This window comes from Saccoglossus kowalevskii, chromosome 21 (genome assembly GCF_978046115.1).
Source record: "Saccoglossus kowalevskii chromosome 21, keSacKowa6.1, whole genome shotgun sequence".
NCBI classification, from domain to species: Eukaryota; Metazoa; Hemichordata; class Enteropneusta; family Harrimaniidae; genus Saccoglossus; species Saccoglossus kowalevskii.
In genome coordinates this window covers 25,985,006-25,999,846 of record NC_140661.1, presented here as the reverse complement: position 1 = coordinate 25,999,846, position 14,841 = coordinate 25,985,006, and the positions used below count along the sequence as shown (strand labels likewise).

The 14,841-nt window shown below is 35.4% G+C and overlaps 1 protein-coding gene across 3 annotated transcripts; it reads left to right on the top strand.

Moving 5' to 3' along the window:
- Nucleotides 1-14,602, top strand: LOC100371998 (organic cation transporter protein-like). 3 transcript variants are annotated; one of them, XM_085494817.1, is made up of 11 exons: nucleotides 1-190; nucleotides 2,438-2,524; nucleotides 4,396-4,499; nucleotides 5,124-5,278; nucleotides 7,128-7,230; nucleotides 7,783-7,927; nucleotides 8,011-8,093; nucleotides 10,104-10,312; nucleotides 12,318-12,426; nucleotides 13,888-14,097; nucleotides 14,365-14,602. In XM_085494817.1, exons 3-11 carry the CDS (start codon nucleotides 4,423-4,425, stop codon nucleotides 14,426-14,428), a joined length of 1,155 nt encoding a protein of 384 aa, XP_085350943.1. In that variant the 5' UTR covers nucleotides 1-190; nucleotides 2,438-2,524; nucleotides 4,396-4,422; the 3' UTR covers nucleotides 14,429-14,602. The 3 variants fall into 3 exon arrangements, with proteins under 3 accessions (XP_085350943.1, XP_085350942.1, XP_006825551.2); XM_085494816.1 differs by having other exon boundaries at nucleotides 7,059-7,230; nucleotides 8,014-8,093; XM_006825488.3 differs by having other exon boundaries at nucleotides 7,059-7,230.
- The last annotated feature ends 239 nt before the right edge of the window (nucleotides 14,603-14,841 follow it).

The window sequence follows — 14,841 nt, the reverse complement described above, 5'->3', positions numbered from 1 at the left end:
CGTTTTCTTTATGTGAACTGTCTATACAGTGTAATTGTAGTACGAGGTATCTTTGTATTTATATGATGTATAATGCTTGAAAATTCGGTACACAACTGGAACATTGTGATCTCGCGTAGCATACTGGTACATTTGGTTCTATTCTACTTTTTTAGTGTGAGTACGAAGGATCCACAGGAAGGATAAAGTGGTGAGTATTGTGTTGACTTTAATAGCAACATAATGATAGTTACCATGTAACTATTATTGTGTTAATGCAAATACATTTCGGTTCTGCATATTAATTGAAAGTATGTCTCTGTTTAGTTTTAGTTGTGTGCATTTAGTTTTGCAAAATAGGGTTATTATAGACGCAAAACTATGATAGCAATGCATGGGAACAGACAAGCGGCGCTCATTTGATCAAGCATTGGGATAAACATATATTTGTAGAAATTGCAGTATGCTAACCTTTATTTTGTTCAAAAGACTACACATATTAACATCATACTGTTGTTCTATGTCAACCACATATCTTCATATTCAGTATGGAATTTTTAAATTAGATTATAGTCGATAGAATTACAATTGAAGGGCATCTCCTAATAAATCATTTTGATCTGATTATCAGGAAATATCAACCGGTTTGACATATAGTCTTTACGTTGGTATACTATATGTAACTCGTGTGTGGTAGTCTGGCAATACGAGTGTATATAAAAATAGAATGCAGTGCTAGTGTTCTTTACATTAACATAATCCCTATAATGCTATGCACTGACCGTTAAAAACGTTTTAAAATGTATTGTATTGAATGTTTGAATACAACATTACATTGTTAATATTATTTGAAATTTTGTGATTATATACATAGTGAAAAACATAAACTTTCATATGATGGCATAGTGGCCGACATATTGTACCATTGCATCATATATTTCAAAATATTCCGGTCTATCAATATTACAATATATTGGTGTGTTACAAGTTGAGATTATTCAGAATATTAAAACAATGGTATATCAACAATTTAAAACGCTCTAATATATCTCTCATTTCAAATTAGCTGGTGACTTTTGTTTTGTTTTTATAAATATTGTGAATAGATAGATTGGTGGTATGGCGCGTGCACATGTATGTGAGTGTCACAGTATATGGCCTACTTATTGTTATTGAGAGTGCCACCGACAGAACTCACACAAGACAGGAAGTTCTTTCACTGCTGAAAAGTGGTAGACAAGACAATAGTACTGAAAATGAAATACATATACACCAAAATATCAAGTTAAAACTTCTGGCCCACTTCTCAAAATAATTACAAAAAAATAAAGCACAACAAATACAATGAATAAATTCAGTAAACTAGGGGATTGCCTGGGGAAGTGTGCATTGGATGTGGAAATTGATGACAGTCCATGGCTTCTGCAACATAACGACAAAGAAATACAAGAGTCTTTCTTGCAGAAAAATGCTGTTATTCTGGAGGCACCGCTGATAGCAGGGTGTCGCAGAGCAGTTCATATAAGTTTCACAGGATAATGATTGAAGCCTCTGTCACTTGTCTCACAATATTCCAGCAACAATACACATAATATTCAGTTGACAAGGTGGACCACAGCTGTTCTCAGTTTAGCCAATTTATAGACATATATGGCCCAGATTCGGGTACACCCCCTGGGTTTCTACATGAGCCAATCAAAATGTGGTCTTGCTAGCAGCTGTCTCACGTAGGCAAGTCAGTAGAATTGTAAACAACCTTTGTTATGTAAATCACAAGTACACCTGGTAGATTCCAATTGTCCTTCCAGAGTTGTAAAGAAGTATGACCTGTCAATCATCTTTATGACAGTTATTACATGGCAATTCACACCATTTCTTCCCATGACTCCATGCACACTTCTATTTGCAGGGTTTCAGGTAATATGACAAAAACATAGACTTGTGTACACACACAACACTACGGGACCCAGTTACAAATCATGACAACACGTAAAAGGCCAGGATTACGGTATACGTACATATGTACATATATTTGTTGGCAATATAATGTCAGCCAAAAAACAAACAAAAAAACAGTACCCTGAACACTTGGGGTAACCAATGAGATTTAACATTTTAAAGCTATTGTTCCGTTATAGGACACTCATAAATGGCAGACGTTGAATCAATGAGTGTCATTAAAGATTTTGGACGATTCCAGAAGAGGCAGTTTCTGTTATTCTGTCTCGCAATATTTGTACATCCGTGGTTCAGTATTGGAAACACATTTTACAGCGCTTCAGTCGAACACTACTGTCGTGTGACTGACAATCAAACATTCTCTGACAGTTCACATATGAAGAAATGTACCATACCATATAGGTATGTGAATGGTGATTTGAAATGGGATTCGTGTAGAATGTATGCTAACAATTTAACAAATCAAAACGAATCAATACATTTTGATACATACTCCCAGACATGCCGACCATCCAACGTTACCCGTTTATGTGATCGAGGCTGGATTTACGACAGACGGGATTTACACAGTACTGTTGTCACGGAGGTAAGTATAATAATAAATAAAATAAAATGCATCGTTTAAAATGAAAAATGGTTATCAGTCAGTGCTGTCTCTCCTAATAGAAAAAAACAAATACTCTCCAATCTGTCTGACCACGTTGTCTCCAGTTGTACTCATTAGATAAATAAATTTCTGCTCTTTTTTTTTGTTCAACACCTGGAAACTCTTGTTTGTGTTTTCTATATTTTGTTTCCTTTCCTTTTTTAGGACAACATTTACATGTTCACATTTCTAGAGGTGTTTGGGTTGGATATGTAGCCTTTTCTTTAATTCCTATGTATAGTTACTTATTATAAAACGTGTCACTGTATTTATTACGAAGTTTTCTATTTTCATTTTTAATGTTTAACCTCCAGAGTTCAATTTATTTCTTTTTAATGCTGTGCGTGATAAATTTTAATTCTGCATCTAAATATTCATTTTCTCTAATCATTTTTTCACCATTTTTTAGCCGAAACCAATTTTTTACAAGAGCTTCTTTAATACCCACCATTAATGCGTATTCGCCGAGTTTTGATCTGCAAGCTAGATATCAAATATTTCTAGCGTATATATAATGGTGATGACAATGAATAATTAAAGAGAACCTCAATGCGTCCTGAATTTATAGTGGTGTATGTTCCAAAATGTATTTCAAATAAAATTGCAGTGGTTTAATTTTGTTTTAATTATAACTGTAGCTTGGAGAGGCATTTGAAATGCTTACAATTAAACGCCATGGAGGCCATTATATTCATGGAGAGGGGTAAATAACGAACGAACATATTGAACGTACGGGTACTTTTCAAAGCTATGACGTTTTAGTATCTGATTCGTATATGCCATCGTACATATGCCATTCGTATACGCCATTGTACATTGCCATTCCTCCTTCCAGCATTGTGTACTACTAGTATAAACTCGACTTTTATATGCACAATGTGCTTTTTGAACTTGGGTTAGAACAGTAAACGTTTGAACCACAGTAATCTGACAGAGGAAGCCCAATTGCGTTAAAGTGCCGTACTTCCCCATCATAGGCCCCTCTGCGAGTATAAGTCCATCCCTCTATTTTTAGACATTTATCGAGTTGAGGGCATTCGCGATTATAAGCCCAAAGTGTTTTTACCGGACGTCGACGATATTTTTTAAAATATGCGTGTAAAAAGTGTGTTTCACTTCATAATAATCGTGTTTGGTTCGTGCTTTTATGAGGAAACATACACAACGTGGTTCGCATCCCTTCTATTCAGTCATTTACTTCAGTCATTTAACTCAAGGTTGCATACTCCAACATCCAGACTTTGAAATAATGTTTGCATGTTGATACGCTTGTAAATGACATTAACGTCTAAAGTCAAAATTCTCTTGGGATTTAATTCACCAATCCAGCCAACCATGGTTTCCTAAGTTGTTTATATATAATCAGATAGTATTTCGTCATCATGCTTTGCTGCCTCTCTTGTTTATACCCCCTGCGGGTGTTTTATGGCGAACGGAAGTCCTTCACAGTGTTATGGTTTCTCATATTTAAATCATCATAACTCATCATTTTTTAAAAATTTATAATCAATATACATAACCCAGGAATACAAACATCAAATTAGGCTCTATTTAGTTCCCCTTTAAGAATATTATTTCCAAATCTAAGATTTCCCATCATAACTGGTCTAATTGTAAGTATTCATTTAGCGTGGTTTTACTGGATATATTCGCTGATACGTATATACCATTTACATTTGGCTGTCACATATTATGATTTTATATTTCCCTCAATAATTGTTTCATCACGTTTGTTTGAAATAATTAGGCTGTACTCAAGCGGGCACGGCGGGACAATGTTGCAACCGATTAATAACAAATATATTTTGCAGTTTGATTTGGTTTGTGGGAAGGATTTCATGAAACAACTATCTAAGTCAGTAAGCGCATCTGGGGAACTTATTGGCAGCCTCATTTTCGGCCAAGTTGCTGACGTGTAAGTATATATTGTAGCACATGAACTATATTAAATTAAATCGGAATAAATCGCCTCAAAGTGAATAGAACTATTTTCTTCCCTATAATTGGAATATTACTGTCATGATACTATAACATAAATTACCGGATTTTTGTTATTTCCCAACAACCTGAAATACGCAAAGTGAAGGATGATATTAAATCCAAATATTCACATGCTCCATTTCGATCTACTATATTCGACATTTATATACTATAATGTTATTACGAGAATATCTCAAAGTATGCACGAAGACAGTAAATCTGGTGTAACGACCGACGCGTAGGAAGGTCGATGTGCCGCGTACTGTCTGAGTGCATACTTTCCAACGATACACCATGGGAATGTCAAAATTCAAAATGTTTAGAACATATTCAGCGAACTTATTTGTGTTGAATCCGATCAAACTCTTGTGGTAGCCATGTTTTTATTAAGAGAGGACGCTTACACGCGTAATAATGCCATATTTGGAATTCGCATTTCCTAATATGGTAGAATAAAAATACCCCGTAAAATATCGCAAAATTACGGCACGCTGTAACTTATAGATTTACTGTGAAAGATATATAATAATATATATACACTTACATTTGTTTCCTCTAGATATGGAAGGAAACCAACAGTGCTTGTAGCAGGCATACTTTGTCTTATATTCGGCATTTGTACTGCGTTTGCACCGTCATTTGTCACTTTCATCATAGGAACTTTCTTGTCAGCTTTTTCTGCGTCAGCTATTTGTTTGGTCATATTTGTACTTGGTAAGTATATAATTCATTGTTATCAACATTTACTCAGTGATAATTATTTTCGAATGAAAAACCTACTCAAATACCAAACCACTATATTTCTTTCTTCATGTGTACACATATTACATATTTTGCTACGAGTGGAAAATATGTTCGAACAAAACTAATGTACATATCGGACTGACACAAACATATGATTCGTTATTTTGCAGACATTTCATTTTCAAGTGACAATAGTATCTGACATTAGTTTGTATTGATTTTGCCGTTACCCTGTAGAACTTTATGAAACATCGACAAATAGCCGTCAAGTATTCGTAGCTGAAATTTAACCATGTTCCAGAAATTACGCTTTCTGTTCAGGATTCTATCGTGGGATTTCTTAGCGCTATTTGTGAGGGCGACCGAATGCTAGAATGTCTGAATAGATGGAATGGTAGAAATAACAATAATAGCCGATATAAATGAAACACAAGTAGTTTGAAACAAATGTATTTATTTTGGTGTATAATGTTTTTGCTTCCGACTGGCTGCAGTTGTCAAGTGACATGATTCATAAATAACAATTAAGGTAGCGGGACTATTATTTGCATACTTGTTTTCATCCTCTAATTGTGACTAAATGACTACAAATAGACCCGGGAAAGTATATATTTTTAGAATCGCCAAACTTCAAGCTTTTCACAAGTGTATTTTGCATGCCCGTATCTGCATTCTATGACGCGTTACTCAATCAAAGGTGAAAAATTACTTTTTCTGTAAAAAAAAAAATTACGCATTTATGCTGGCAATAAGAAGTATTTTTTTTTCACTTTTCCTAGTTGTTCAATAGTCTGGTAAATTGAATGTGTCTGGTTAGTTTTATTCAAGCAACGCGTTTTAAAAAATAGTGTCCTGAATTTCAATTACTGTTTTAGTCGCATTGCCCCCAACTCAAACCACAACTCGTTGGTAAATAATCGATGAAATAGTTTGTCTGGACACATTCAAGTTCCTCTCATTGTCACCTTAAAGCTGTTAAAATTTGGTGTTAATCCGACGACAATAAGTATACGTTATTTTTTGTTAAAGACCTTGTATTTTGAAAAACATAAATTCCTAGAAAACGTCCATGAAGTAACAGCAAAGATTTTCAAGCTTGTTTATCGGCACAATCAATTTGTTTTCCCATCAAGGTCTGTTTTACCATGTGTAGGGACATCCAAATGTGCAAGGCTATTGGAAACCAAAAAATAAAGGAATGGGATAGCTATAATTGGATAAATTCGGCATATGAAAACACCAAAATCAATTATTTTTTTTCAGTGGCTGTGTGACCTTGTGTCTGACACATTCATATGCAAATGACTAATCTGTGAAACAAACAGGGGCGGATACAAACCACTCAAATGTTTGGAAACACTCATTGTGTGTCAGATAGCTACTGATAACACATCCTAACATTGCTTTGTCTTGAGTTTATCTTTGAAACTTATAGGCACACAGATTAAACCTGTGTTGTTGATTTTGGAAAACACTACTGAGGCTGCCTTGCTTCCCTTCAGAAAATCTACATTTTAACCAACTTACATGACATTCTATGTTATATTGACTTTATCATATGAAAGTTTATGGTGCATTTCATCAATTAATAAATAAATGTGAAAATCGTAATTTTCAACACAAATAATAGTCTCGCTACCTTAAGGTAACTTTGGAGATTAAACCAAATATAAGGTAAATCAATTTTAATCTGCGAAGTTTTACTGTTTCCCTGAAATTAAAATGAAAATGAGTTATTGTGTTGTTATAGCAACGGAAGCCACGCCTACATCACGAAGACCGCTAATATCCAGCGGCTGCTCCTTATCTTATTCGGTAGGTTATCTGTTCCTTGGAATAACAGCATATATTGTGCATGGTAACTGGAGATTACTTCAATTTATAAGTGGGGCAGTATGTCTGCTATTCATACCATATTTCTGGTAAGTTAAACACATTGTATAACTTTTAATGTACGTTCCTGATGATTTACGTCACATCCGGACATTTCTTTTGTTTACATAAGCCGTGACATAAACATAACAGTTTATGGAAATAGAATCACGATGAAATGAGGTCAATTTGGAAAACTCCTATCTGACAGATAGCCATGCACGTACATTGATCCTTATACAATCAGTAACCTTTTATTGAATATATATAGTTTGCCAATTCTGTTACAATAAGGAAACAATGGACTTTTTATGGTAGACAACCTTTTCTTTCGACAAAGCAGTACACTTTTTGGCCAAAGTTATAATTTGTAAACCCTTCATCCGGAATAGCTTTCCAAATTATGGTGACAATGCTCTTTAATTAGCAATATGTAGTACATGTCAGTACGAATATTTGAGTCAATTAAAGGCATTGTGTAATTATAAATTTGAACTGTACTATTGCCTTTCGACTACCTCGATGAAGTTTAAATAAATATTATCCTAATTTGTTTTAATTGTGTTGACAGATGAAAAATTTAGCAAAATATGATTTTACAGGATCTTAGAAGAATCAATTAGATGGCATTTGCAGGCTGGTGAAAATAGAAAAGCTAGAATAATTATAAACAGAGCTTCAAATATGAATGGAGATACAATGAACGAAGAGTTGTTTGATGTTGGATCCATGTGCTCGGTGGTAGAGGTAGGTCAAAAACTGTATGCTTTGTATTGTATCTACAATGTGGGTATGTTTTGTAAAATAATGATTTTCTTTCTGAAATTCAGCAGCAGAGTGAGCGCAAGTCAATGTTTACACTTTTCAAGACACCTGTTATCCGGAAAAGAATTCTAATTACATCATTCTGTTGGTGAGTTTATTTTAAGGTAGTTTATTTGCAAGGGAAATGCTGATCTACAATTTGAAAGAAAGGCGTACGTGAAAACATCAAACCTATACATGTATATATTTAGGAAGACCCTGGTTTAAAGATTCGATTAAACACCGATGACTGGTAGCATAGTGGCTGTCGCATCAGACTCATGATCGATAGACCTATGGTTCAAATGCTTGGGGAAACCTTGGTTAAGGTCCGCAGGTGCTTGTGTTCGACCGAGCCGGGTTGACGACGGGTTAGTGCATTAAATTGCCATTTGATAGGAAGTTGGCCGCACAGCCCTGTCGTGTAGTCCAAAATATGAATATGACTTCCTCTGCTGACTTATGTGTCAGCACTAGCACATGCAATTTGCACTTACAAAGACAAGTCAGGAGAGACAACAGTCAATGTCCAAAACTGTCGCCCGGCAAAATAAAACAAAGTTTCGATTAATATTGTTTTTTTCAATATTGTGTTTATTTTATGGCCACATGACCTCCAAAATCAATTCGTCTGGTAAATTTGTAACATGGATAACATTGAACATGGCGGCACCACTAATGATGACAGTGACCCCGGAAGTCTCGTTATCATTAAAGGAGGTCTTGAAATTCGATCCTGTATTTCTAATTTTTCCATTTGTTTTATTTTTTTTCCTGAACAAAAGATTCATTTCGTGTAGTGTAGATGTAGTCCGTTTTTGCGCAACAATAGTGAAAAAGTGCCGCATGAGTCAGTTGAAACTAAAATACGAAAATGAAGCTTACGTCCTATAGAATCCATGCGTTCAATCCACAACTTAGTGGCGGTGACCGGAACAACGACATTCACATCGATGTGCTCCGGAAACAAACACTGGGAAAACGAGACAATTGTGAATTCTTACTTTTTTGTTTAGCACATTTGTTTAGCCTAACAACTTCAAATTCAGTTATTTTGAACATCGACATAAAAACAGGACATCGGTCGCTGTTTCGTTACTGTTACAACTCGATTTATTGAGTTTTCTATAATCATGTTTTTCAACTGCCCTCTTGAAAACGCATAGTGATGTAACTAATTATAACCCGCGATTATGCAAAGTGGGCGGTATTGTTGTCACATATCGCAAACAAACCTTATCTCCCACTTGAGGTTGAGTGTTATCATTTTTTTTCGTCCGTTTTATTTGAGGCTCAGTTTACTTCAGTCCCGGACTTTAGTATGTCGCGAGTTGCAAAAACATTCAATGGCAAAATGCAGTGACAACATTACGAGTCGTCGTTAATTTCTCCAGGGTTCTTACTAGCCCTGCTTTCTGAGATTAAAGCCATGTCTAAATTTTCAGCGACCTGTTGTATTTCCTGTTCGCCCTGGTCCCAGACAAAGAGTTGTTTACAAAACAGACCATCAGTTGAAAGCTCCGGCTTTTTATCGTAGACGGTCACCGTTCGGTGATAATACTGCCAAACGAAAAGTTATATGTTTTTGAACATGATTAAAAATATAACATTTGGCCTAGAATGTGTAGTACCGTACCCATATTTTTACTGTCAAGGTTACGTTAAATATATAAAGTCGATATCGGTAAAACATTCGTCAAAACATAAGGTCCATGGGTAAAACCAAGTTTACGCCGTCACCTGTAGCGGCAACAACGTCCCCGTCGAGCAAAGGCAGCCCTATGAATAGAGTAAAATAGAGCAAAAAGTATAAAATACTGACCAACATTGTGGAAGGAAAATAGTGTGTCAATACATAATGAAAATACTACTACTAAATAATATCTAAGTAACCTATCTTAGGGACTATATTCCTGACATATGGCTTTCTCTTCACTCATTCCATGTTTTACAATGATTTATTTTAGCCACATGTAAACCTTTATCTTCAAAATGCATCTCAATCTATCATAGTAACAGTATGCATGAAAAAATGAGCTGATTTCATTGACTTCTGATAGTTTGGTATTCAATCACAATTATAAATGAGAGCCAATGTTGTTGTGTTTTATTTTTCCAGGTTCGCGATTGGATTGATGTATTTCGGTATTTCTTTAAACGTCAACTTTTTTGCTAAGAATCCTTATGTTATTTTTGTGTTTACTGCGGCAGTTGAAATACCTGCTGCTTTGCTGAACTGCTGGTTACTGCAAAGATATCAACGGCGAATAATACAATGTATGACGTTGATATCGTCGGCAGTAGTTTTGATGATTGGCGGAATCTCCGGTAAGTTGTAACCTCTTGCGCACAGCATGAAAGCATTTTTAATGAATAGTTGTTGACTGTACAGATTTGTTAATACTCTTGTAAGTTCGACCCCTAATTCAAATAGTATATGGTTTTGAATACAGGTTGTTCACGGACTTGTTATTAGGCAAGATCAATAATGATAATTTTGTATTTATGTATTATGTATGTGTGAAGGATTCTCCCAACATTCTCTAACATTTCAATGTATTGGCGATCCGCTCCGCTAGGATTGCCCTTATAATCACTTTTGTCGTTTTGTGTGTGTGTGTGTCTGTGTGTGTACATTTCCAGTGTTCCAGTGTTCACGTATTATTTCTTCTGTGATTTTTTTGGCTTGGCCGATTTCGTTCAAACTTGGCAGGTAGGTCACACCTTCACCCTAGTTATTAGGAAAAATCTGCAAAAAATTTTGGCCCACCGTTGCCATAGCAACAGCCAAAAAACTGATTTTTGGATAGCTTCGCGCCAAATGTATCTCCTCCTACAAATTTGGGATAAAACATTTCAGACATAGCTCATTTTACTCAGCTTGAGTGTGGGCACAAAGTTACCATTTGAATTTTTGATATCTGTTTTCATTACCGAGAAATTTGACCCTAAAGTTGGGGTAACTTTTCCCCAGCAACGGCTTTTAACTCCTCTGTGATTGTTTTGGCTCGGCCGGTTTTGTTCATACTTCACAGGTAGGTCGTGCCGTCACTAATTGGAAAACAATTCTGGCCCACCATTGCCATTGCAACATCCAAAAACTGATTTTTGAATACTTTCGCCTGAAATGTATTACCTCCTACCAGTTTTATCAGTGTCGCTGGGTGTATATGATAAAGGGAAGTTGTGCAACCAAATTTGCCGAGTTCGCAGTTTTTCGCCAATAAAAAAATAACTAAGGCAACAACTCACGGTTTTTCAGCATTTTTGTAATAAAAACATTATTCTCCATCAATAATCCGCCCAAAACAGGAACATTTCTACTAATTCTTGTGTTTTTTCGACGTTTTTCGAAAAACCTCCGATTAGGCTGTGAAAGTAGAACATTCCGGAGGGGGCGAAATGGAAGAGCCATATTTAACGCGTAAAAATAGAACGCGTATTTTGACCTCTATGCGGTCGTCGCCAAAGAGCCCCGCGTCCATCGCCTGGCAATGCTCTTCCGTTTCACCAGTTACGTTTTTTTGACTAAAATTTGGGCAGTACTGTCAGTCACGAAAATTGATGAATAAATTAATACACATAAAATATGAATCACGGGCTAATTCAATGGTCACCGAACACTCCACTGTGGCAAGATAGTAGCGTACTGTATATTTGACCCAGATTTGACAAGCCTGGTACAGTTTTTTGCACGTGTCCGTAATAACGCGCACAAAGGATTGTGGGACAGAGTCCTTTATTTGCTGGCATTCTTGATTTTTGACTGCAGTTCTTTTTTATATTTTAGAGTAAATGCTTTTGATATGCTCTTAGGTTTCTTAATATCCGTCTGAAATTCTGGACTGTGGTCATATTTTTCGATTAGGAGTCATATATTTAAATAACTCACCGTGACTAATGTTTTGCATTATGAAGTATATTATTATGAAGGTCAACACACTGTACTTTAGGTAAATATTTACCATCTCGTTATTTCATTATTTCGCTTTCCAGCATTTACAGGAAACGTTTCATTCTAGAAAATGCTATCGCAAAACGGTTGGAAATAATAAATGTAACAGCAGAATACGTCCTAGCACAGTCACTCGACTAGGAGAGTGATTGTGGTCCTAGTAATAAACTAAGTGACTTCCAAAAACTGAATGGTGTTTGCGAACTTCGTATTAGTTATAAACCGACGTTAGCTTCACGTTTATGTCACACCATGGATACAGCCAAAAACATGGTGCTTGTTTTTGAGCGGAGCGGATCGCCAACCAGCCTACCGGCTTGTTACGTTATTAGTTAATCTGCTATATAGTTGAATATACAGTATCATGTTTATTTTCAGGCACGGATTGGTTGCTGTTCATATCAGTTATTCTGGTTAAGTTGTTTGTAACACTTGGTCTCAATACGGCAACTTTATATACAGCCGAGCTTTTCCCAACACCAGTCAGGTATGTATATATAGCAGCATACTTCATATGTCACTTTACGTAGATTCAGATATAAGTATATAATTCAAAAGAATCGCTGCATCTTGCTAAAGACTTGGTAACAATGGCAAGTCTGTATTCCCTTACTATGTATTTCTACCTGACGTTTGCGAAATCCAGTTGCACCATACCAAACCCATATCGTTTTACCCTATCACAATTCACAGCATATTGAAAATTGCAGACTAGCGTCCCAATATGAAAACAAGTATAAGCATCACTATTAGCATTACAAGCGAATCTTACACAAAAGTTTGTTTTTCTGCCTCCTAAAATTTTCACTTGACAGTGAATATATTTCATTTAGGCAAAGAAAAAAGTGTAACTTGGACATGATCAATATGACTGTAGTATATACGGCTCGGCGTTAAAAATCGATCTGAATTTGTTTGTGATGAACTTATTAAAGCAAACAAATTGTAAATGTGTTTCAATTATGATATGCTCTTCCATATTTTGTCTCTCATAAACTTATTTCTAAGTATCAAGTGTGATGTAGATTGAGTGCGCATCTAATGTGTCAAGTTCATTTGCAGTCAACACAAAACTTAGCGTTGGATGTTCTTAGTTGTCGAAATATTAAATGACCCGCATACATGACACTCGCGTCAGACTAAATCATACTAAAACTCGACGAATCTTCAGCTGACTTAGATTGAGATTAGTCAACAAGATTGAGGAAAGTATACAAACACACGGAAAGTATAGGATTAACTTTATGGTATGTTTTAACAAGCCGTTAACACATAACGCATCGGCGATCCCACGTCATGTTGAAATTAAAAACAAAATACAGGTTCTCCTAAACGGCTCTGTCTTTGCGCTTTTAAATGTCAAAACAAGTGCACAAGTTAATTCAGGTCACGGCAAGTTGAAATCACGTAGAACGATTCACATCACATCATGTGAAAGCAAAAGGTGATGAAAGTTATAGTTATCATCCGCTATTGTCACCAACGCTGAATTAATCACTTGGAGTGTTTTCCTGTTGGTTAACTAGACAAATTCATACAGCTCACACGCAAATAATTGACATATCCTGCGATCGACACCCAAGACGACTCTTATCAACAGCATAAATGCGTAATTATTTTGTTTTACATTTGAGTTAGTAACGCATCACAAAATGCAATTATTGTCACATTTTTTAAAAACTTGAAGTCTGGCGATTCCAGGATTATATACTATCTGTGGCCATTTAGTAAAAAATAGAAGAAGTAGGCAAATAATAGTTTCGCAATCTTAATGCCGCCATTATTTATATTTGTTTTCTTGTTCGTCCGTGTCACATACAATTATGCCTGAAGAAGTTAGCGATCACAAAAATACGCCCATATACAATAACAGATATTCAAATGAATTTTTACTATATGCTGTTTTTGTGATGGATGTGCACAAATAAGTGAATTTTGTTTCTTTAAGGAATGCGGCTTCCGGGCTTACACACGTGTTCATGTTTCTTGGCGATATTATTGCACCATTCATTATGCTTTTGGATTCCGTATGGTACCTAGCCCCATTGACAGTTTTCAGCGTTCCATGTATTATATCAGGACTGTTAATCCTGCTTCTCCCCGATACAATGAACGGACCAGCTCCTGATTCTATTGAAGAACTAGAGAATCCATACATGTAGGTTTTATAATATATGTATTTGCTTTGCTAACAAGTATTATTTTTCAATAAAATATACAGTAATTCATCAAAAGTTCATGAACAATTCACGTGGATTCCATGCATGGCAGATTTGGTAAAATATCCCCAAAAAAACATTCATATCAGTAAAATTGTTATTGCCCAAGCAAGATATGAATTCGAAATTTAAAATAAAAAGTCTCGAAATATAGAAATTTGCACTATGTATCCTTATATTTTATTTGAATTTTTTCTCCAATATAGAATTTTGGAATCAAATAAAAATGAGCAAGATCGTACACAACTCGTCGTGAAGAACTACGAATAAGACTAAGCAGTTAACGATGCATGTACCTTCAGAGATTGTCATTTGAGCTAAAAACGTGTAATGTATATAAACACTGTACTGCAAAATTAGTAGGATTATATAATATTATTTCTGATAATGTAGTCATTTAAATATTATTTCTAAATAAATATATATTCACACCTTCTGGCTTAATGTAGACATCATAAAACTGCTGTGGCGTGTTTGTATCCTTCCTTTCACTTTAACGTTTATAGTTTTGAACGAATCCCGGTTATCTGCCTGATGAACATCAATAGAAAGCATTTTTTGATATGCATCATATATCACCATCCAGTACGTGCAGAGCTTTCTTACGAAGTTCAAGACTGCTTCATCTGTCATAAAATGTATGACTAGATCTGTCTTTCCATTTATCTGCTTATATAATAACT